The 25,870-nt window shown below is 34.7% G+C and overlaps 1 protein-coding gene and 1 non-coding gene across 3 annotated transcripts; one reads left to right on the top strand and one right to left on the bottom strand.

Moving 5' to 3' along the window:
- The first annotated feature begins 212 nt into the window (after positions 1-212).
- Positions 213-9,326, top strand: LOC18425973 (putative serine/threonine-protein kinase PBL28). 2 transcript variants are annotated; one of them, XM_088869841.1, is made up of 8 exons: positions 213-371; positions 1,041-1,598; positions 5,814-5,831; positions 5,974-6,090; positions 6,296-6,640; positions 7,597-7,973; positions 8,085-8,285; positions 9,000-9,326. In XM_088869841.1, the coding sequence occupies exons 1-8, from the start codon at positions 296-298 to the stop codon at positions 9,066-9,068; spliced, it is 1,761 nt and encodes a 586-aa protein (XP_088725967.1). In that variant the 5' UTR covers positions 213-295; the 3' UTR covers positions 9,069-9,326. The 2 variants fall into 2 exon arrangements, with proteins under 2 accessions (XP_088725967.1, XP_006830569.4); XM_006830506.4 differs by lacking the exon at positions 1,041-1,598.
- Positions 9,327-21,993: 12,667 nt separating this feature from the next.
- On the bottom strand, positions 21,994-22,067 carry TRNAV-CAC (transfer RNA valine (anticodon CAC)). Its single transcript has one exon. It is a non-coding gene; the product is annotated as a tRNA-Val (tRNA).
- Between the last annotated feature and the right edge of the window lie 3,803 nt (positions 22,068-25,870).

The raw sequence follows: 25,870 nt of genomic DNA, 5'->3' as shown, positions 1-25,870 counted from the left end.
TTTCCTTTATTTATATTACTTAGTGGCGGCATTTGAATGGAAGGATGGGCCGTTTATGTAAAGAATTGGAATCGAGAATCACAAAGAGGTACAGGGACAACAAACCAACAAATAATCCACTTCTCCAACCAATGTCCAGCTTTCTTTCGGATTCCCCAAGGAAACAATGCCTCTATATCTACCAGGTTCACCTTCGTTTTCTGAAATTTTGAGCACATTATCATCTCCCATGGCCATCAATTCCAATCTATCATCCTCCACCACCTTCATTTCATGAACATAAGTGTTGAACGCCATGAAAGCTGCTCTTTATCACGGAAACCTTCCATATTTCATCTTTCTTCTTCTCTTCTTGGACATGGCTCACTCAGGTACTTGTCGTGGTGCCCTGTGATCAAGTCCCCAATATTTATATTTATATTGGTCTTGTATATTTTTTAATACATCATTATACAATGAGTTCTCTGCAAAAAATAAAAAAATTTCCAATACAGCCTAATCAATGAAATATTATATAATTTCAACTACATTGTAGTCTAGTGGTCCATGGAAATCCATACTCCATTGGAATTATCAAGGTTGGATGGATTGATTGAGGGTGATGGAGATAGAATGCAACCATGATTGGGACGTCCTATCATGACCTCTCTCCTTCTCTCTTTCTACATTGACATTCAGCATTTCATTGGATGGTGATAACCTTAGCTAACAAGAAGTTTCAGGTTATATTTTTCACTATATAGTCCAATTCCCTATGTTCTTCTACCTTTACCCGCCCTTACTTTAAAGTTTCCTATGACGCGTTTCTTATTCCATTTGTTTGACACATGTCATTTCCATGGTCCATATTCAATAAAAATGGTGCAGATGAGTCATTCTTCTGCTCGAGCGGTAGAACAACTCATCCCCACCAACTATATTTAAATTCAGATGAGGGAGATGACATCCATCATCTAAGTTGTATGTATCACAGAGCACAATTACTAGTCGAAATACTGCTGAAACTTTCTGATGAATCATTCATCTTTCTTCTTCGTCAGCCTGCCTCTTGAATTTCACAGCATACCCGTACGAGCCGTCGGGCAGCTGCATGGCTTCCCCGGAGAGAGTGAAAGCATGGGGAGCCATCCAGACAAACACCTGTTGCGTCGATGGCTTGGCCACCCTCACTGAGGCCCTAGCTCTTCGGGCGTATAAATCAAACGAAATCTTCATGCCTAGCCTAGAATGGATGGAATGCAATTCATCTCTTCCACAAAATGGATCCATCAATATTGATCACTGTGGCTTCTCAACCCTCTCTCAAGGCCATGGCAAGTGCTCTGAGCTCACTGTCTCAGGTGTTAAGGCCATGGAGACTCCTCCATTTGATGGCATTTGTTCCAGGATCGAGATTGATACGTTTGAAGAAGATTGCAGGGTGTGCACCGATGGTCTTAAAAATGCGACACAGGCACTTATGAAAGCCTTGAAGGTAGAGAGTAATGAGACTGGCATATGCAGCACGGCGCTTGTTATTGCAGTTGCCACACCTAATATAAAGAACGCCACCTGGGTTAGGAGCTTTTTCGAGTGCCTTCCGGCATTGCATACCACATGTAATCTCTGCCCTCAATGATTAAGGAGAAGCTCCTCTCTCTCTCTCTCTATTGTATTTATTATTGTCAAGGAAACTAGGAAAGAAGGGCTGGCAATGGGCCTGACAGCCCAGTTAGGGGTGGGAACAGGTCAAATCGGGTCTGGGTCTAGCTGGGCCTCGACCAGAAGTTATTGAACCCGGACCCGATCCAAAAATAAAAAAAACATTAATATTATATTTTATATAATTAGGACCTGAATAGTATTTACGTCCAATATTTGGACCTAGATCTGACCTACTAGACCTAATTTTTGGACTCATACCTGGATTCATTCAGGTTGGTTCCCGAGTCTATTGCCACCCCTAAGTCCAATCGTCCTTAAAAATTCAGGACCTAGTGCCAACGACCCAGTCCTTTTTTATCCCTTTTTCTAACTTTTTTTTCCGTCTATTTGGCCTTTCTGGGCTAAGGTTAGGCTTGGGCTAGGGTCTTTCCGATTTGGTCTAGTTTGGTCAGGGCTTCCACTAACCTATAGAGACTATGGCTAGACTAGGGCCGGGGTCAACGTGGCCCAGGCCCGATACTATACGATTCATGTGACCAATGTGGTCATAAGTGTCTAGCACCGTTCAAATCGATAGACGGATGGTGGTTCTTCATATAAAGTTCTCGTAGGTTCTCTACTGCAGTCACCATACAATCCAAATGACTATAAATTTTCTATGGTCCAATGGACCATAATATGCATTCCATTATCACAACTCATATACTTTTTCCCAGAATGGGAATTTATCAACTACACCAAGGATACACTGTTTTGACAATTCGCTTGGACTTCTAGAAAACCTATCAAGGTACCAAGTACACATCATTAGGGGTCATAAATAGATGAAGGGGCAACTTCCAATTTTGTGCCTCCTTTCAAAGCGGCTTCCGGAATATGTGGGACATATTGATATTTAAGAATACAAATACCTCTTTCTAAATACCTTATGAGATAATAGTATCCAAAAAAGGTAAAATATTTATGGGTGCGGTTTGTATAGAGCCTAGGCTCTCAACAATCAAATTAGAGCCTACCTTCAAATAGTGATGAGAAATGCAGTTTCAATGCCGAAAATCTTTGTGATAGCCCTAAAATATATTTTCAACTTTATTTATAAGGTTTAAAGCTTAAAAAATAGTGTAGTTCAACATATCTATGGAAACTTGAAAATCTTGAAAATTGACAGTCCAAAAATACGTTACAAAATACACTATTTTTCAAACTTGAAATCCATTTTTTTCTCATGCCTATATATCTTGATATCGAGATGATCAATTTGAGGATATTTGAGCATCAAAACATCTTCTAGTGAAAGTTCCGCTGTAGGCTCAGATTTGATTGTTTAGATCCTCCGCTCTATATAAACTTTTCCCAATATTTATTAAGATAATAGTGTATGGAAACACCAATATCATTTGAAAACTTTAGCACTTCAAAATGACTTCGGATTCGATTCAGTAAGCTGAAAAGATTTCTTGCTCCTGCAGGACCATTTTCTCATTTTTCTTCATGTAAAACCCAACCCAATGGTATTTTGAGCATTCGCATGCAACCTCTTGAACCTACTAATCAACCTAAAAAATAAATTTTTCTTTTTTTTTAATCAGAATCTTTAAGTGCCTGAAAAGGTTAATGTCTATTGACCAAGGATTGTTCAGTTTTTGGACAGTTCGATCTAAGTGTTTAAAAAACTTATAATCCATTTTATTTTTTTAGAATAATTATTTGATAATTCTTAGGTGAATCACTTAAAAAAGCTCCTTAATACCTCTTACGCCTTATTGAGCAAATAGATGTTAGGATAGTATTCTTGAGATATTGTTTTTGAAAGTACTTATAAGGAAATTGATCAAATTACTCATGAAACATGACCTATTTAACATTTTACTCATTTGCAACTATTCCCTACTAATATCATGTATTATTTTTAATATTTTGAAATTAAATAAAACATGTGTTTAAGGGGTTAAATTGTTCATCTCTGATGGGTAATTTGATACATTTCCCATACTTCTATTATGGGATGTGAAGAGAGAGAAATTGGTAGGAGTCCAAATCTCCACTGATTTACCTTTTTTTTATTACCAAAAAAAAAAAAAGGTTTCTTGAAAAAAAAATAAAAAAAATCTCATATACTAAGTGATATCTTCTCATGTGAGATATTGAGATGGGTATAAGTTTCCCATTTTTAAAATCATTATTAGTATTACAAAACCCCCCATCCACTTCCACCTTCGCTTATAGTATGATACAACATTTGGGATTCAATGGGAGGTCAGCAGATTCTTTAAGAATTGAGATGTACTATTCCTCCACCCCAAGCCTGTCAATTGTCTAAGGATGGATATTTAGGGCAAGAATGACGTACCTCAATTATTTATACCAATTTTTTAAGTTGTTAGTATATTGTTTGTAACCCAAATGCTATCATAGGATTGATTTTATTTATTACTTTTAGGGAAAATATCATATACCTCTCATTTTTCACCACACCCAAGGATTTAAACTATTTATGACGGCATAAAGTCTCAATCTTTTTTATCTTCCAACCCCCTAAACTCTTTTGACTATACATTATTGACCTAAACAATTTGTGAAATGACTCAATCTCTCTCAAAACCCGTATCTCCCTCTCCCCTCTCTTTCAACTCCATCTCTGTCTCCCCTCCCTCTATATCTCCCTCTCCCCTCTCTTTCAACTCCATCTCTGTCTCCCCTCCCTCTATCTCTCTTAAAACTCTATCTCTCACTCTCTTGCCCCTCTCTCTCTCTCTCTCAAAACATCAAAGATTCTCCTCAATTTCAACATAGAGGAGGCCACAAATTCTAGCAAGGGCTACAATTTCCTACTCAAAGTCTCGAGAAGAACTCCATTTGACTTACAAACCCTAGAATTAGCTCTCTTCAATTTCAATTTGCGATGGTCTAGAGAGCTTTTAGTTTCCAAAATCTTTGCAACGAAAAAACTAAGGTTTTTCTTTAGGGTAGAGAGTGCAATCACAGTGCTTGCAGTACTGGCCATTGTGATCATGGCTGATGACAATAACAATGTGTTCCAGCTTTGCCAAGACACTGGCATCCAGAAATTACATGGCTACACATTTGGTATCGCCTTCTCTTTGAGGTCTTCTTTCATTTTCAATAGTACCACACAGTTCTCACCTTGATCGAAGGTTTTCTCTCTACAAATAATGCCCAACTTGCAATGCTCAAGCCCATGGTGACCCAAATCTCTCTCCTCACCATTAATACCACCAACTTTTCACTGGAGACATATGGTGGGTACAATGCTGCAAGATCTCCTCCTACTTTTATTGCGAACTCTACGCTTGAGTTTAATAAGGGAACATTGCAAAACTTGTACTAGAAAAGAGATGGATGCGTGTTTTGCAAGGGAAACCCAAACTTTACTTTGGTTATTTGAGAGAGAGAGAGGGGCGAGAGAATGAGAGACATAGTTTTGAGAGAGATAGAAGGGCGAGAGAGAGAGATTTGAGAGCGATAGATAGAGTTTAGAGAGAAAGAGATGGAGTCATTTCACAAATTGTATATGTCCATGGGGTATGAGGGCTTGGAAGATGGAAAAGATGGAGAACTTATGTCATCAGAAATAGTTTAAATCCTCGTGTCTCTTGAGAAATAAGTGTAAAAAATAAGAGGTATGGAGATATTTTCCCTTACTTTTTACCAATGGATTGACTTATGTTGCATTAATAATGGATTTAACTAACGGTGTGGTTTGCATAAGGTTGCAATCTTAAACAATCCAATTAAATGTACTTCTAAATTATGTCATAGATGTATGTAAAAAATTCTTAGGATGGCTTGAGAATTTATTTTCATATCTAATAATAAAATTTTAAACTCTAAAAATGTTTCAAATCAAATAGATTGACAAACACATGAAAATCTTGAAAACAGACGGTCTAGATAATATATTGCACGATACATTATTTTAAGGAGTCAAATTGTTTCTTGTTTTATATTCATACATCTCCATATCGAGATGATCAATTAGAAGATTTTCAAACATCAAAACAACCTTTTATGATGGATTTTTGAGGTGCATCTTAATTCTACATTTTAAGGTTGCAACCATATATAAACGTTTTCCTTTAACCAATGCTATTCTTATGCATTTTTGTGGTTGATTGCATGAACCTGATCGTCGGTTTCTCATTGGACAGATGCCCCAAAGAACAAATGTGAGTTCACTAAAACCATAGGATTTCTTATACAACCTGATGCAGTCGAGATGAGCACGATCATCTCGACTACATCACAACCACACTCTTTCTCTCTCACATTTCTCTCTCTCTCAATTAACTAATTGTGAGAGAACCCCAGATCTGGTGTGGAGCATGGTATTGACCCTAGTCATGGCGTTCACTGCACTACTCCTGATTGTCTTGCTCATAAGACTAGTGCAAAACAAGAAGGAGAAGGACACAAAATCTCTCCAAGGTGCTTCTCTCCTAGCTCTCTCACTTATGCTACTATGATTGGGTTCCCATAAACACTCTCTCCCACACACACACATACACACAGAGACAGAGAAGGATCGAAATGCTTCTCTCCTCGCTCTGACAGATACAAACACATCAAATTTCTCCCTCTCGCCCTCTGCTTGGGTCCTAAGAAATGCTTATTGACTCTCTCTTTCTCACAGCACTGCCATCTATGTCCATAAAAGAGGTGAGCACCTGGTCGGGGCTCTACAGATTCTCGAAAGAGGAGATTGAAAATGCCATGAACTCCATCAACCCAAGGGTGTGCCTTGGCTATGGAAGCGCAGGCATAGTGTACAAGGGTGTCCTTCCAAGTGGCCAAGTAGTGGCCATTAAACACATACAGCGTCGCAGCACTGCAGACTCGTTCTATGCAGAAGTTCATGGCCTCTCGAGGATACGTCACCCCAATCTCGTCTGCCTCTTTGGTTGCTGTGAGGAAGATCAACAGCAATACTTAGTCTATGAATATTGCCCTAACGGGAACCTCTCTTACCAACTCCGAAGTAAAGCATTCTTCTTTTCAATTAAATATGATGATTTTTTTTGTTAGGGTGTTGAACTGTAGTACAATATTAACTCTGATACCACTTGTTGGTAGTAGTTAGACCTTGCTAGACAATTACATAATATTTCACATTATGTAATATTAGTTTATATAAATTGGACTTTTTCCAAACCCCACTCGTAGAATCGGACTAATGCTCATTAGACAATTGAATCTTGCTCTGGTACCATGTCAAGAATAGCTTAAATATGATTATCAAGAGAATTGGATATTTCCCAAATGCTCGTTATTAAGAAAAAAAAAACTTGCTCTGATATTTGTTCTGTGTTGCCATGCCCTGATTTATAAGGATAACCTATAATAACTATTTTATATTAGACTTGATCTTCCCTACTCTCTAGCCCTAATAGGCAGAGTCCGGGGGACCGGCATCTAGTTGGGGCATAGTAGGGCCAATGGGCCTTTGTGGGTGGTTAAGGATAGGTATCATTGGTTTGAGAACTTCCGTGGCCTATAGGGGTATTTTGGTTATAAAGAGGTGTGTTTTTTTTTGAGAGAGAGAGAATGTGCTTTTTTAAGAGAGGTATTGTCCTTTTAAGAGTTGCTATAGTAAAATCACTTATTCTCGTTGCTTTGTGGAATAGTGACATATGTGATGAACCATGTAAAGTTTAGGCTTTTTTAATGCTTTTATTTTCAATTTTACTTTCCTTTGTGTTTGATCTTATTATGTTGTTATCTATTAGTTTTTTGCATTGCCATTGACCAATATGGTTAGGCTTTCACTATCCAATTAGAATATCGTTGAACCTGGGTAGTTCCAAATCAAGATGTACATCGCTGCTTTCTAAATTCTAACAAATGGTATGAGAGCATAGTTTTATTTTCTACTGTTTCAAATGAAATGCATCAAAATTCCCATTGGGAGATGCTATATGTGCTTTGTTTTTTCAGGAAATGAGACATTTCTTTCTTGGGAGAGAAGGCTAACCATACTGAGAGATTGTGCTTTGGCTCTCAGATTTCTTCATAATTATCCAGACGGGTGCATTGTTCATAGGGATATCAAGCTAACTAATATTTTGCTGGGTGAAAATTTTGAGGCAAAACTTTCAGATTTCGGATTAGCAAAAATGTTGGGGATGGAGCAGAGTAAGGTGTTTACAGAGGTGAAAGGCACAATCGGGTACATGGATCCTGAGTATGCTAGCAATGCTACACTCACATTAGCCAGTGATATATATAGCTTTGGCATTGTTATTCTGCAAATTCTTTCAGGAAGGAGAGTCATTGAGCTTGACGTGTTGGCTCGAGATACGCTGGCTAGAACGGTAGTGCCACAAGATTCATCTCTCTCTCTCTCTCTCTCTCTCTCTCTCTCTATGCGCACGTGCCTGTGTGTCTATGAGCAAATATTTATCATTTGGTGGATCATCTTTCAGGCAAAGGATGTGAATTCAGGAATCCGACCCTTGTCTGATCTTGTAGATCCAAAGTTGAATGGAAAGTACGATGAGGAACACTTCCGGTCTATATTGTATGTCGCAGTTCTCTGTGTTGCTCAGTCAAGTGATGGCCGCCCTGATATTAACAATGTCTATGATGTGATGGAGAATGCTTATAAGCACTGCAAGTCTGGAATGGTGAGTCTCTCTCTATCTGGCCCTCAATTTTTCTTTACTAGAAGAAAGGCAAGGTTTGGAGTTCAAATTCCAACATACCCATAATTAAAGAAACACCATGCATACCATGAAACATGTTCAATTTTGATACAAAGAGCTCACAATCATCCTCAACCATTGAATCTGAAATCTGGCATATTGAATTGTGTTACAACCTTCAAGAAGTTCTATTTTGGACTTTGTACCAAATTAATGACACATGCCCAACCAACTGGTTTCACATCCAAGAGTATAAAATAAGACCGTTTACTTTTGATACAAGGAGATGCTCGAAGATTTGTTTTTGTTTATTCAAAATTTGAGATCAACTTAAGAATCACGAAATAATTTATTTAAAAGGAGGTGGTTTTCGAGGTTTTAAACCATTAGCCGTAACCGTCCAAAGTTTGGACGGTCGCTAGTCAATATTTTGAAGTTTCCAGCTACTCACATAGCCTGGTTAAGTTTTAAGGGAGTACCCTGTAGGTCTACGTGGTCAAGGAGCAGGGTGCCAACATCTAAATAATACTCCTACTAAGGTTGCAAGTGCATTAACATTTTTCTTTTTTTAAAAAAAAGATATTGAGATCCTACATATACTTTATCTTTGGGTTTTTCATGAGGTCACAAATGGATGCCATTCTCCTGTGGGAACAAAGAATCTTTTCACAAGTTTTTAATGTGTTGGTCTTGCAGGGGTTGGACGAGATAAGCTTGAAGATTGTTGCTCCCAAATCGCGCCCTTTTGATATTATGAAGGCTTAAGACATGGGATTAGACATTTTTCGTCTTATTTTTGGATAATCAATGTAACATATTCTCATTTTGAGTTTTCAGGATGCAAAAGGTTTTGATTGAGTTAGGTTTATAAGAGGCCTCAACCTTTGTACCGCTCAAGGTTGAATTGTAATGTTTGTCTATGTTTTTTTATTTATTTTAACTTTTTATGTTTTTGTAAATCCACATAAGGAAATTAGAAGATGAAATCCAACGTCTCAAAGTATTTTATTTTTGAGCCACTCTCCATTTGATCTTAAATCCGACGTCCCAAAGTATTTTATTTTTAATTTTGTTTATATAAATTGTATGAATATAAAATTAAGCATAGGTAGTGTTTTACCTGATGGAGTATATAGACAATATAATTCCAAGGGAGTAGAATATCTTTTAGCTTAATATTGATTTACAATTGGTTGTGGGCTATACACGTGGTCTGCCTTAAACAATCAATGGTGAAGCTCCGTATCTCGGAAAATGTAAATCTGGTGCCCAACCCTTATGACACCTTATAATCTATTTCGACCCTTATTTATGGAATTCTAAGCATGGAAATAGTGCAAATCAAACATATCTATAAACACTTAAAATATTAAAAATGAAATAGTAATGGATAATGTGTTACCAGATGTACTATAGGACTAAAGTTTTTATTTTTAAAAAATATATGTATTTCAAACATCTTGAGAGACAGATGATCAATTGGAAGGTCTTATAGCGTCCAATTGACCTTTTCCGGTGGTTGTGACTTGTTGATACCTCATGTAAACTTTATGTTTTACAGTTGAAGTATTAGCTGAAAGTCATATGTTAACTAGAACTCCTCTATACATGATGAATAAATTGTTTTACAGTTGAAGTATTAGCTGAAAGTCCTATGTTAACTAGAACTCCTCTATACATGATGAATAAATTGAGTGTTGGGCTGGACCGCATTTCTACAATATGCAGTCCAGAGGTATAAAACATTCATCTTAAAGATGGATGAAATTGATGGTCCATCTAAAAACAATTATACCTAACGATCCAAATGCTTTCTTAATATAAATATTATTTATATTTTTCAAATTGTTTTTTGTTTTTCATATTCATGATCTCCATGTTAAATATTATATATTCTCTAAAAATTAAGATCAAATTATATTTAAAAAATATATTTATTGTTAAGCCCACATTTCGACAGTGTTGAGGCTAGGCGCATAAAAACCGTGTCCTTTCCTTAATCATTGATTTCAATGCCCATGACACTCAATTCTCCCTTAAACCATTTGATATAGTTCAATGGATCCCCTTCCCTCGTAATTCATCTATGCATTTCATTAATTGGTTTTAGCCCCCACACCAGAGATATAACTTTTGCCCCATTTGCGGCAACTACTCCTAAACGATCAAAATAGGATAATAAACTATTCCTATTATCATTCTGAATATCTACACCACCCTATCTTGGATTTGCTTGTGAACTCTCATCAAAGTTTATTTTAATATAACCTCTCACATGTGGTTTCCATTGGTAATGCCCACCATACTTGCATCTCTCATCTCATTGACCTCTTTGATTTTATACGAGACATCCACCTTTGATATTTCCCAAAATTCCTTCCTCACATACTCCCAATCTATTAAAAACATCATGATGCTTGTGTTTGTTATGCAAGACTCCATATTTCCATGGAATAGGAACTTTCGTATTTTGTAGGATGAAAATGGGATGCGATATGCTATTGGTTTTTGAGGTCACGTGTTTCTCGTATTTTGTGGAATCTAAATCCTATTGGATAGGAAAGTCTATCGCGGCTTTCATGTTGGTGGTCTTTGTGGTTATTCTTTATAAAAGTTATTTTTTGCAGAGAGAAGATATGAGATGCAAGGAAAAATTGAGAAAATGACTAGTTTTTTTGTAGTCCTTGGGGTAGGTGTTTTTAGGGATTGATAGAAAGCTTATAATCATTTGTATTATGCAAACGCGCATGATGTTTTTTTATTAGTAGAAGAGAATGTTGTTGCCCCATAGACGTAGGCAATTGTCAAACTACGTAAATCTTTGTGTTTCTCTTCTTTTATTTTTCTGTATTATTTTGCTTTCTATTTATTTTTTCCAAACCTTGTTTTAATCCTCTACAATTGGTTTCATATATTTAGGGTTTAAGATCCTTGTTGAGCACAAGGTTTGTGGAAGATTGCATATCATTAAATATGGCTTGAGGAAGTTCAACTAAATATGAATTTCAAATTTTGACGATTTGAATTTCTCAACCTAGAAATTAAAGATGCATATGATGTTGGTGAAAGATGGTTGCATAGTGGCTTTAAAAGATGATGAGGAATTTGATGAGAAGGATGATGGCTAGGGTAGATATCTGTTTGGCGCTTAATGAGTTCCTTCTAGTCAATATCTCCTCAAAAAACTACCATGAAAGATTTATGGGACATGCTAAAAAATATTTATGAAGGTAAGTCACTTTTTAATAAAAATTTTCGTCATCAGTTAATTTACAATTCAAGATGAGTAATGGTGCATCTTTGCAAGAGCACCTAAATGAGTTAAATGCCTTGATTACCAAGATGATATCACTAGATGTAAAAATTAATGAAGAAGATAAAGCAACTATGTTACTTTGTTCTATGCCAGAATCATGCATGGATTGCTCATGACTCTCAATAGTGTGAAATCTCTTGAATTTGATTCATTTGTTTCAGCAACTATGACGGAGAAGTCTAGGAGAAAGTTTGATAAGGATTCATCTGGGAATGTATTTGTATCATGAGATAAATCAATAGATAAAGCTACATGAAGAGATCAGTCAAAATCCAAATCAAGAGGGCGTAAGAAAATGAAGTGTCGGAGCTGTAAAAATTAGGTCATGTGAAGAAAGATTGTAAGACACAAAAAAAAAAAACCTGGAAGCCCCCCTAAATCTGATTCTAATGAGAAGCCTAATTCATATCAGTCTCAAGGAAATTTCGTAGAATAATTGAGTATTCTACATATGGAAAAGTTATGCTTGTGGATAAGGAAAATTTTTTGTAGTATTGGCTACTTTATTCAGGTACATCCTTTCACGTGACTTCACATAGGGATTGGCTCTATAAGTACCAACCATGTGATAGATGTATTGTTTACATGAGAAATAATGATTCATATAAAATAGTAGGAGTTGGAGATGTAAGAATCAAGATGTTCATTGGGCATATGCACAATCCTGGGTGGTGTTAAACACGTTCCAGGTCTCAAAAGTAGTCTCTTGTCTTTGACAAAGTTTGAGGAGCAATGTTTCATATTTACATGTGAAAATAGATTTCTAAAAATTTCAAAGGGAGAACTATTTGTTGCAAAAGGAGAGTCAACAAGCAATTTGTACAAACTTGTTGAAGAAACAGTTTTGGGAGATACCGATATTGTAGAGGTGGACTCTTTCATGACATGAAATACGTGTTTGGGTCACACAAGTGAGTATAGACTCAATGTACTTCTCGATAAAAAACCTCCTCCCTAGTTTAAAATATTTTAGTTTAGATTTTTAGAATTCTTGTTTATTTTGGAAAGTATAATAAAGTCCACTTTTCTTTATCCATCTCTAAAAGTAATGATCTTTTATAATTGATTCATTTGGACACATGGAAATCATATGTTGTTTCTATGAGGGGTACAACACACTTTTTCACTTTTATTGATGATTTTTAAAAAAAATATGGGTTTATATCTTGAAAAGGAAATTAAATGCATGTTGTTCTTTCAAAAAGTTTAAGGCATTGGTAGAAAATCAGAAAATTAAGAGCATCAAGTGTCTAAGAACTGATGTAGTGAGCATGATATTGCTAGGAACGTAACAGTTCTTGGAATACATCAACAAAATGGTGTTGTTAAGAGGATGAATCATACTATTATGGAGCGTGCCAAGTGTGTGTTAAGTGATGCCAGGTTAGAGTAGTGTTTTTGAGCAGAAGTAGTTCATACAACTTGTTTTCTAATTAGTAGGCATCTCAGTTCTACTATTGACTACAAGATACCATAAGAGATTTGGATACGTGAATCAGTTGATTATTCTTTCCTATGTGTTTTTTGCTATGATACACATTCTTTGATTTTAAAGGAGAACAGAACTAAGTTGGATGCAAAATCCATAAAACGAATTTTCTTGGATTTTTGCAGATGGTACAAAGGTGCATACATTGTGCGATCCTACTTACCACAAGATTATAATTAGCCAAGATATTGTTTTCAATAAAAAACCCATGCAGAAAAAGCACGATGAGCCAGATGTAAAAGCTATTGATGTGGAATGCACCCATGAGACCCAGCGAGATAGTGGTCTGGACTGAGAACCTGAAACTATCAAAAATTTTAGAGAATATTTAAGTGGTATTGAATTAAGAAGATCTAATAGTCTTAAAAACACTCATGTGGGGCTTAACGACTATTTCTTGTCCTATGCTTGCCAAACAAAGGAGGGTGAGTCAGTTTCTTATCATGAGGGATATGAGGTCGAAGAAGGTAATCAATGGATTTTATCCATGGAAGAAGATAAGGAGGCCCTATGGAAAAGTAAAACTTGAGACTGTGTCAAATTACCAGAAGCACGAACGGTAACTGGTAGTAGGTGGGTCTTTAAGAATATGTTGTTAAAAGGTACAAAGCTCAATTGGTTGTGAAAGATTATGCTCAGAAATTAGGTATCAATTTTGGTATAATTTTCTTTCTGTTGTGTGCATGTCCACTATTAGAGTTGTTTTGGTTGTAGCTATCGTTCTTAATTTAGACTTGGAACAATTAGATGTTAAAACTTCATTTTTGTATGGTAACTTATTATGATCCAACCTGAAGATTTTATTGAGGAAGGTAAAAAAATAAGTTTGTAAGTTCAAGAAATTTTTATATGGGTTGAAACAGGTGTTGATATAAATGATTCGACTCTTGCATATTAAGCTTGAATTTTTGTAGAAATGAAGCTGAGTATTGTGCCTATTTTTGTGGTTACGGTGATGGAAACTTTACTATCTTGTTATTCTATGTCGATTACATGATTGTTGCATAATAAAAAAAAGAGCATATTGCACACTTAAAGCTCTGTTGGCTAGGAAATCTGAGATAAAATATTTAAGAGTCGTTAAACGAATTCTTGGGATGAGTGTATTTAAAAACATGAAAAATAGGAAAATGTGGTTAACTCAGAAGAGTTATGTGGAGAAGGTTCTGCGACGGTTCAAAATGCATAACGCCAAACCAGTTTGTGCCCCATTTCTCATGCATATGAAGTTCTCTTCAAAATAATACCGAAGTAGATAAGACATATATATGGAGTGGATCCTTCGGTATTTGAAGGAAGCTTGTAATACTAGTATTTGTTACAGTAGAATGAATTTAGAAGTCAGTGGTTATGTTGATACAAATTTTGCAGGTGACATAGATAAGGGAAGGGTCTACTACTAAGTATGTTTTTTCTTTAGGAGGTCGTGCAGTTAGTAAATTATCAAGGTTGCAGTCTATGTGGTGGCTTTGTCTTCTATAAAGATTGAGTATATATCACGTACTCATACATCCAAAGAAACAATTAAACTAAATAAGTTACTTGGTGAGTTTCGAGTTGTGCAATAAAGTATATGCTTCATTGTGATAACCAGAGTGCTTTGGTTTTAGCAAGGAATCCAACGTTATATGACAAGATTAAACATATTGATGTTAAGTATCACTTTATTCGTGATGTGGTAGAAGATGAAAATTTTTTATTGCAGTAAATTCATGTTGATGACAATCCAACGAATATGTTAACTAAGCCCATTGAGAAATGAATGGTGCAGGACTTCTTTGGAGCTTGTGGTTACTTGATGAAATAACTGGTGGGCAACAATTTCTTGTAGCAGACTAGTTAGAAAGGAAACATTTCTTCAAGTGGGAGAATGTTGTACATGAATCATATTTCCATAGAATACGAACTTTCCTATTTTGTAATATGGAAAAAGGATGTGATACGGTATGGGTTTTCCCAAATTTTTTTGAAACTAAATCCTATTTGACAGGAAAGTCATTCTAAATTAGAAACAAGATGGGAAAGTCTTTCACGTGGGTGGTCTTTGTGTTTATTCTTTATAAACTTTGTGTTTTGTAGAGAGACTAAATATGAGATGCAAAGAAAAATTGAGAGAATGGTTAGTTTTTGTAGTCCTTTGAGCGAGTGTTCCAGATAGAGACCATGTTTTTGGGCTTGAGAGAAAGCTTATAATCCCTTGTATTCTTCATGCTTGCATGGTGTTTTTTTTATTAGTGTAAGAGAATTTTGTTGCCTTGTAGATGTAGGTAATTTTCCGAACTACATAAATATTTGTGTCTCGCTTATTTTATCTTTCTGTACTATTTTTCTTTCCTTTTATTTTTTCGAAACCTTAGTTTTATCTTCTACAGTGTTTATGTCCAAAAATGTTTGATACTACCATTTGAAACACCTCAGTACCACTCTCTCCAAGCCAACCATAGAATTTGACCGCTCTTTGTAGATGTTGGGCTGTTTAGATAGTTAAAAATGAGTGTCATGCCATCGGGCAATGACATTTGTGAACCCAATAACTGCATTTTTCAGGCCCACAATCTCCTCGCAAATTCATATTGTAAGAAGAGATGAAAGATTAGATCATCTAGTTCTTTCTAGGGAACTAGATGTTCCACCACTTGTTTTTTGGGTTGCAAAGAACTTTGAGAAAGAAAACCATAAGAGGGGATTCCTTGAGTTCTTTGATTGAAGGCTTAGTAAAACGTCCAAGTTCATTTCTTCCAAAGTACTATTCAGTTTCTTCTTATCTATCTTTCTTATTTCTTTTCTTCTATTCTTTCCCTACTTGCACTATTTTTTGTAGTGAGAGAGACGCACACATAGAGAGAGAATCTTCCCCACAAGAAGGGATATCATAATATTTTCCACAAATGTGATATCAGAGAGAGTACTAATCTCTTTAATGATGAGTGGATGCACAAATATACATGTTGAGATAAAATACAAAGAATGAGAAAATACAAAGACTAACAATAATGATAAATTAGTAACAAGGCAGGTATTGGCATATACACATCATGGATAAGGGCGTTAAACTTGTAGCACCACCAATAAAACGAATTTATAAAGTTAGGATACCCACAATATCCTCATGATTTTAGGCTCGAAATCTTTAGCAATGTGTTTTTTGAGAGGAACAATCGTTTTCATGTGGGTTGAACCACATTTGTACAATATGCGGTCCAGAAGTATAAAGCATCAATCTTAAAGATGGATGCAAATAGGAGTTCAATCTAAAAACAATTATAAATAATGGTCCAAATGTATTCTTAATATAATTATTATTTCTAATTTTTAAAATTTATTTATTTTTTCATATTCATGATCTCCATGTTAAATATTATGCCTCTAAAAATTAGGATCAAATTATATTTAAAATATATTTATTGTCAAGCCCGCATTTGTATATGTGTGGGCTTAGCCGCATGCTAACTGTGTCCTTTTAGAGTATTTGTTTAATGCAAAAAATGTGTTTTTCTACATCAAGTAATCTTGGACTAGCGGTTCCCTTCTGTGATGAACTACCAAGAAAAAACAGAAAAGAGGAAAATAAGGTATTCCTAAATAAAGCAGGTAAGCAGACAAGAAAATTCCATTTTAAAATAATATATATAATACTTTAATATTGGAAAATATATTGATAACGTTTCATGGGATGATAATTCAAGAGAATGGAGAAATCGATGAAGATGTCGTACATAGAATTAGAATTTGATAGATGAACTGGAAATGTACATCTGGAGTTTTATGTGAATGTCGCCTACCATTGAGGATGAAGGTGAAGTTCTAGAGGATGACTGTAAAACCAGCCATGCTTTATAGGACAAAATGTTGGGCGGTTAAGAAAACAACATATTCTTAGGATGATCATACCTGAGATGAGGATGTTGAGATGGACGAGTAGCAATATAAGAAATGATAGAATTCAGAAAGAATATATATAAGGTAACTTAGGTGTGGCTTCTATAGGCGATAAAATAAGGGAAAGTAGACTTATGTAGACTGGTCATATGCAGTATAGACTTAATACAACACCGGTTAAGAGGTACAATTTGGTTTAAGTGGAAGGCTCTAAAAGGGTAACAGAAAAGACCAAAAGGATATGGATAGAAGTAGTGACAAAAGTATGATAACTATTGATCTTGTTGATGGTATGGCCCTTGATAAAAAAGAATGAATGAACATGATTCATGTAATAATTGGGATAAGGTTTAGATGATGATGATTGATAAAATATGATGGGTGATTTTTAGTCACATTAGTGTAATCCCCAAAATTTTCCTAATTTCATTTTGAGATGAAACTTTGCTATTTATCTTAAAGGGTGCGGTTTGTATAAAGCCTAGGTTATAAACAATCAAATCAGAGCGTACCTCCAAATAGTATCGTGAAATGTGGATTCAATATTGAAAATCTTTGTGATAGCTTTAAAATACATTTTCATCTTTATTTATAAAGTTTAAAGCTTAAAAAATAGTGTAGACCGACAGATCTATGAAAACTTGAAAATCTTGAAAATTGACGGTCCAAAAATACATTACAAAATACACTATTTCCAAACTTGAACTCCATTTTTTTCTCATGTCCATGCATCTTGATGACGAGATGATCAATTTGATATATTTGAGCATCAAAACAACATCGTCTAGTGAGATTTTTGAGGTAGGCTCAAATTTGATTGATTAGAGCCTCGACTCTATGTAAACTTTTCCATTTATAAATGATTAATTTTAATAAATTATAATGAACATGCAATAACACTTATAATGAATGTTTAGCTCACATATAAGATATATATCAAGATCTCCTCTTTAATATTATGGTTTCAATGATAAAACAGTTCGAATAACTTTTTCATTTAGTCACACACACAATAACATTCTCTCTTTGGTACAAGGTGATTTACAAGATTTTAGAATTTCTAAAATAAAAACTCAGGATGTATCCGAGTATTTTGTATTTATAATTTGAAAAAGTAAACAATGAAACCATTTATCTCTGGTACAAGGTGATAACAATTAATCTATGTACGATTGATCAACTACACAGTATTTCCGACATTTTCCAATATGCTAGCACTTTGATATGCATGACCCACAAGATCAATTTCAATTCCATAAAGAGGTATAGTAGTTACAACGTGTCGGGGGGCCTGGCCCGGCCCGACCTTAAAAAGTTAGGCATGGGACATGGCTAAAGCTGGTGTGAAAAAAAGACCAATGTGATCTTTTACGGGGAATACATTTATTTATTTTTTTTCACCCCTTTCTTTTGGCAAAAGATCACTTACATGTGGTCTTTATTATAATAAGATAAACTTCAAAATAAAATCAGCATAACAATAAAACCAAGATCTTAACAACTTAATGCCATTGAAACAACTATGCACTATGCTTGAGAATAAATTATAAGATTGTAAGAAACAAAAAGAAAAGTGTCGGAGATTACTTCAATTGGGCTTATTACACCCCATACCGGGTCACCACCATCCGATGGCGTGGGATCAACGGTTTAGCTTCAATCTCGAACCAGGAAAGCAAATTTCGGCCAAGCCACATCAATAAAATATGAACTACTTTGATCACAAACTTAAACCCTTGATGAATTCTCTAAGCAACCTAGTTTGAGAGAGATGAATTCTCTTTTTGTTAAACCCTAAAACCCTTAGTCATAAATCCATATTTGAGAGATAGGAGAGAAGAACTCCATAACCTAAACCCTCAATTTCTTTCACAATGTGGGAGTGAGAGATCAAACATGAGAGAGATAAACTTTCTTAAGAGATAAACTTTCTTAAGAGAGAGAGATAGAAAGATAAAGTGTAGAGATTTTTTGGTAAAGAAAATAATTTTTTGTAGCTTTTCAATAAGATTAGGGTTTCTTAAGGTTTTCTTTGGCTTGCCTCTTCTTGTGAAATTGAACATAGACCGTCGATCAAGGGTGACTTGTGGGGTGAGAGATCTGAGTCATCCATTCCATAGATGGGCCATCAACATTATGGAAAGTGCATAAACCATTATCCCCCTTTCTTAAACCATTTTATCATCAATAGAAATTAAATAAATTAAATCTAATCAAAATATTGTGCATACCATAAAATAGCACAAGTCTACTCAGTCTTTTCATAAAATCTTTCAAAGATATATCAAGTCAATATTTTGTCAATATCTTTCAACCATATGGCCACATATCATATCACCAAAAAATATGAAAGAGAATAAAGGTGGGGTGTGCCACCGAAGGGAGGTACTCATGGGCCCCACTTTATAAAAATATGGGGGGGGTATGTGTACAATGGGCCCCCATGATATTTTTATATATTTAAAATTAATAAAAATATTTTAAAATATTATTTGAATATTTAAACAATTGTAAAATCAATATCTTTAATTTTATAAATCCAAAAATTATAAATAAAATATTCAGAGGTTCATAAAAATTCAAATAATAATCTTAAAATAATTTTCATCATAAAACAGATACAATTAAATTAATTTGATGGGAAAATGATCTATATGGTTTAAGAATCAACAATCATGGGGCACTCCACTTTCAACTGTGGACTACATACCACATTTGTTTTATAAGACCGATCCAGTGTTTTCCATGACCCACAGTCCAAGCAGGGGCTCATTAGCGGGTCACCAAAGTCCGGCCGATGAGCCAAGGGATCGCAATCTCAGTCTGTGGATTTCAGGTCCTCCCTTAGAGACGAGTCAAGGTCACCTAGACCTGATGTGACCATAGCTCCTATGGTGCATAGGAGTATCTCTCGCACATGCATACGCTTCACCGTAAAAGATAGATTTTTGGCTTTCCCGAATGATATATTGATATGTATGCCGTGTGATGGTACATGAATGATGGTTTGGTCCCTATCTTTGTAGGCCACCATCACACACAAGGGTCACACAGTCTCTCGGTTCACTCATCCGGGCATGTTCTCCAACCTCATCAAGGGCTAACCCATAAACCCTTATCGGTTTGTTCTTCATACCCAGGTAACATGGGTTTTTTCCAACTGACTGGCCTAAATCGTTAAGCACAGATTGATATCAGCAAACCATCATTTGCTTAGTATAGTCCACGAAGGACCACACTCCTACTGAGTTTATATTCCACTATATCATTTCATTTTACAAGCACTTATAAGGCCTTTAAAGGCCACATAAACCCAACATGGTGCCGGGCCGATTCGGCTTGGGCCTAAGCTGGCCCTTTGGAGACGAGGATTGGGCTAGGGCTAGGGCCAGGTCTTGCCAAGCCCTGCCAATATTGGGTTTTTAAGAATTTTTCACACGAAAATCGGTCAAAAAAATCGGTCCACAATTTTTCTAAGTCTATCTTTCAACTCGGTGACATGACTTCTTACCAATACCAAGTCAGTTGATGAGTTGAGCTTTTACACATTTCAATTGTGGCGAATTAGATGGGGAAGTTAACCGTTTGGCATAACCTAATCGGAATGAGTTGAGCATTTACACATTTCAATTTTAATGAATTAGATGGGGAAGTTAACCGTTTGGCATAACCTAAACGAGCACCGAGTTCATTTTTTAAACACCAAATCGGTTATGGAATTCAAGTTCTTAAACACCAGTAATGGATTAGACTGGAGAGCCCTTTGCTAAATTTTCAAATTTGAGTGTGAATATGTACATTATTTGAGGATTATTTGGACATTGGATTGCGATAAAATAGTTCCATCGAGTTTGTAGGCCTTTGGTACTTGTAGTGGAGCCAAATTTCTTGAACCTTTCCTATTTGGGTGAGGTTTGTATAAGCTATCAACGTTATGCTATTGAAGTATGGTACATCTCAAAACTATTCCGAAAATACACATTGGTACCGCAAAGCCTTAAAATGATATAAAAATCTATTGTTGCCCCCAATTATGAAATTTAAAGCTCCAGAAATGATGACGATTAAGCAAATCTATAAATACTTGAAGTTATTAAAAATGGACGGTCTAGATAATGTGTTAGAAGATGGACTATTTTTAGGACTAGAACTTCTCTTTTTTTCTTTTCTAAGAATTTTTGAGTTCGAGATGATCGATTTGAGGATTTTCCAACATAGAAACAACCTTCTCTAGTGAGTTTTTTAGTTGCACCTTGCGTGTACAGCATACGGTTGACACCTTATATAACTTTTCCTTCCTATTTTTAGGTTATATTTTTTCAGCGGTTCCTATTTTTAGACTATTATTTTTTCAAGGGTTCCTATTTTTAGAGTTTTTTTTCTAAGGTATTTCTTGGAATTTCTGGAATAAGCAAGTACGTGGGCCTTCCCAAAAAAAATCCAGTAGGAATGATAACTTCATAAGCTCCTTGAGAAGTATAGTTATAAGAAAATATTATATAAGGTTGCAACAAAGTAAGGTACATCTCAAAAATCTAGTAGAAAAGAGTGTTATGAATTGGAAAAATGTTTTAATTGATCATCTCAACCTAGAAATATATGGATATAAAAAAAATCAATAATTTGAATTACTAAAAATAACACATTATACAACAAATTATTTGGACTGTCTATTTTTAAGATTTTAAAATGTTTATAAATTTACTTGATCTGCACCTTTTCTAAATTTTGAGATTTTATGGCTTAATATGGATTTTCAAACTATTATAAAATTAATTATTATAAATTAATTTTTAGATTTCATGATTATGGCTGAATATGGATTTTCAAACCATTATAAAATTTCCGACAATAGAGCTTCGACAATAGAGCTACAACTTGTGACAAAATTTAGAGAAGTGCTGCCTTGCCAGTTGTAACAAAATTTAGAGAAGTGCTGCCTTGCCTTAAAACCTGTACAGTATAATAAGGTGGGCACCTTTTTGACTTCACAAAAGAAATTAAATTGTCTGAGCCCGGGTTCGAACCGGGGGCCTCTAGTGTGTGAGACTAGCGTGATAACCGACTACACTACCCAGACGGTGGTTGTTACTTATGGCTATAAGCAATTAATTATTTAAAACAATACAGACCACATGACCTATCTTCCCGAATCCATACGATGTACTTGGTCCGGTATGGCCTAGCCCGAAACTGTGTCCGTGTCAGTATGAAAGAGATAATAGTGAAAGGTGTCGCTAAACTTTCTATGTTCTTATTTTCTCATATCCAAATTGTTGATGTCTCAATTCGAGTTTGTTAGACTCAAAACAGTTTTTCAGGCAGTTTGAGCATACAACCCTATTGGTGATGGCCTTATATAAGCTTTTTTTTTTTTTTTCTAGGTATATGTTTCACATATGGAGGGTGGCAATGGGTCGGGTCCGACTAGACCTGGACCCAACCCATCATGGGGTTCCAGGTCTATCCTGTCGGGTCCCGGGTCTGGTCCGGTCCATTTCCAGCCTCACCATGAGCTTCTTTTTTTTTTGTAACCTACTACAATAGTAAAAAAAAACAAAGAATTGAGTTTTGATGGGTGGGATAAGAGAGAGAGAGAGAGAGAGAGATCCAAATAAAGACCTGTCTCTACGAAACTGAGAGATGGAGGATGGCGATAGGGGTTGGCCGTTTGGAGAACCAAGGGAAGTCGAAAAGTATTGAAACTATTTTAGGGTTGGAACTTTGGCCTTTGGGTAAACTAAAAATTCGGGTCCAAGTAAGTGCAGCGTTTGGTATAGCAGGACCTGTATCCAAACCAGGGACTATTCGCGTATCCTTTATTAGACGTGGACCCTACCAGCGGGTCCAAAACTTGTACCCATACCCGGACCCAAGTCGAGAATACCCAACGGGTATGCGTCGGGTCCGGATCCATTGCCACCCCTACATAGTCGTGAAAACTGAACTAGACCACTTGCTCCAACTAGTTGGACTACTGATAAGGGGGTTCGCTTGATCCAATCAAAAACAAAATTTGGTTTAGCCAAAAAATGGTCAAAAACAATATTTGACAAATCTAAACATTTATTTTTTACTAATTCGACAGTTAAACAAAGTTTAGAAACCTTTTTTTTTTGTTCTAATATGTTCTATTTTTGGGAAAAGCCTAGGCTCTAAATAATCGAAGAAGAACGTACCTCAAAATTTTCAACTAGAAGATGTTGTTTTGATGTCCAAATATCATCAAATTGATCATCTCGACATCAAGATGCATGGACATGAGAAAAATATGGATTTCAAGTTTTGAAAATAGTTCATCTTGTAACACATTTTTGGACCATCAATTTTCAAGATTTTTAAGTTTTCATAGATATGCTTGATCTACACTATTTTTGAAGCTTTAAATTTTATAACTATATATTAAAATATAATTTAAGGCTATCACAAAACTTTTCAGTATTGAAAACAAATTTCTCAACATTATTTGAAGGCGTTTCTAATTTGATTATTTAGAGTCTCGGCTCTATACAAACCGCACCATCTACTTTTTAGCCATTATTTTTAATTTTTATTTATTTATAATCTATTCCAACTCGTTGGACTAGTAGCCAAATTAATTTGTTTGGACCAAAACCCTTATTGATTTAATATTCACTTCAATCTTGATAATTATGATCCCGATGATTCCCAATACGGCAACACCACCGTGAAATAGTCCTATATTAATGCTTAAACACGAAATAAGGGGTCGTTTGGTTAATATGAAAATAATTCTAAGAATTTTTTTCATATGAAAATTGAGGTTACACTGTTTGTTTCGTTCTTTTAAACATGTGAAAATTTCTTCCATGCGAAAAATGTTACGTTTACCATAAAATGATCATTTTCGCATGAAACTAAATCCCTACATCATGAGGTGAGGAGAAAATTATATCGGGTATTTTTTTCCCATCGAACCTGAATTAAACTATCTCAAATTTAAGTTTTAATGAGAGAAACTATTTTAAATTTTTTTTTTAAAAAAATTATCTCTAATTTTCAAATTATAGATAGAGAAAATGGCGTAAAATTTTTAGAGACAGAAAGTATATCAAATTTCAAGTTTTAGACAAATTATATCAAAATTTTTATATAAAATTTTAAGTTTCACAAAGAGAAACTATCTCAAACTTTGTAGAGCGAAACTATCTCAAATTTCAAAGTTTTAAAGAGAGAAACAATCTTAAAATTTTTAGCGAGAGAGATTATATCAAATTTCAAAATTTCAAAGTTTTAAAGAGAGAAACAATCTTAAAATTTTTAGCGAGAGAGATTATATCAAATTTCAAGTTTTAGAGAGAGAAACAATCTCAAAATTTTAGAAAGTGAACTATATCAATTTTCAAGTTTAGAGAGAAAGATCTTAAAGTTTTTTAGAAGAAAACTATCTTAAAACTTTTAGTGGGGGAAATTATCTTAAAGTTTTTTGAGAACGACGCTACTCAAATTTCAAATTTTAGAGAGATAAACTATCATAAAAGTTTTAAAGAGAGAACTACGTCAATTAGAGAGAAAATATCTCAAAATTTTGAGAAGGAAAAACTATATCATATTTCAAGTTCTAGAGAGATACTATATCAAATTTCAAATTTTAAAGAAAAATTATTAAAGTTTTTAGAGAAAGAGAGAAGCTACTCAAATTTTTAATTTTTAGAAGGAGGAATCATCTCAAATTTTTAGATAAAGAAACTATCTCAAATTTGTTTTAGAGAGAGAAAATATGTCAAAGCTTTTAGAGAGAGAAACTATATCAAATTTCAAGTTTTAAAGAGCGAAAATATCTAAAAATTTTTAGAGAGAGAAACTAAATCAAGTTTTTTTAGAGTGAAAAACTATCTTAAAATTTTTAGAGGGAGAAATTATTTTAAAATTTTTGAAGAGATATACTATCTAAAATTTTAAGTTTTAGAGAGAGAAAATATCTTAAAATTTTTAGAGATAGACTATATAAAATTTTAAATTTTAAAGAGAAAATATCACAAAATTTGTGAAGAAAGAAACTATCTCAAATTATAGTTTACACATGGGGTATTTTTATCTTAAAAGTTACTCTCTTCGTACAAAGAGAAAAATAAATAGTATTTCGATTGGTGGTATGATTTAAAAAGGTTCTTGGCGAAGCATGTCCAGGAGGTATTGTCCAGGGGGATATATGAATTTTTTTTTTTTTTTTGTCCTTCTAAATTCTATCAAATCTGATTGATTGAGTCTAGTATGACAATATTTCTAAGTATTATTGCAATCTTTTTATATATGCTTAATTGTTTTCCTGGAGATTGTTTGCCTATGCAAGTAGTTTTCCTATAAATATTTTCATGTCAAACTATTCAATGGACCTATTTTTTTCCCTATAAATTGTTTGTCTATATAAATATTTTTCCGGTAAATATTTTCATGTCAAACTATTTCATGCGAACGAAACTACCCCAAAGTATAAAGGAAACGTCGAACTGGCGTTTACAAAATCCGTAATCCGATTTGAAATTGGGCAATCTCGATTATGTCCAGACAGTCCCAGAACCGGAAAAAAAAAAGGGGATTTGGCATTTTTCCGTACTCGACGATTTTGTACACAGTGGATATATGAAGTATTGTCCAGGAGATATATGAAGTTTTTCTTCTTTGTTTTTGTCCTTATAAATTCTTTCAAATACAAATTCTTTCAAATACGATTGATGGACTCCTTATAAATTCTTTAAAATATGATTGATTTACCATATTATGACAATATTTCTAAGTATGCGTATAATCTTTTTATATATGTTTATTTTTTTTCCTGTAGATTGTTGGCCTGTGTAAGTAGGTTTCCCATAAATATTTTCATGTTAAACTATTTCATGGACCAAGGCATCATTTCGAACT

Source organism: Amborella trichopoda, chromosome 6 (genome assembly GCF_054954075.1).
Source record: "Amborella trichopoda isolate Santa Cruz 75 chromosome 6, AtrichopodaSantaCruz75HAP2 v2.0, whole genome shotgun sequence".
NCBI lineage: Eukaryota > Viridiplantae > Streptophyta > Magnoliopsida > Amborellales > Amborellaceae > Amborella > Amborella trichopoda.
Note: the sequence above shows the minus strand (reverse complement) of the source record. Positions and strands in the feature narration are given on the sequence as shown.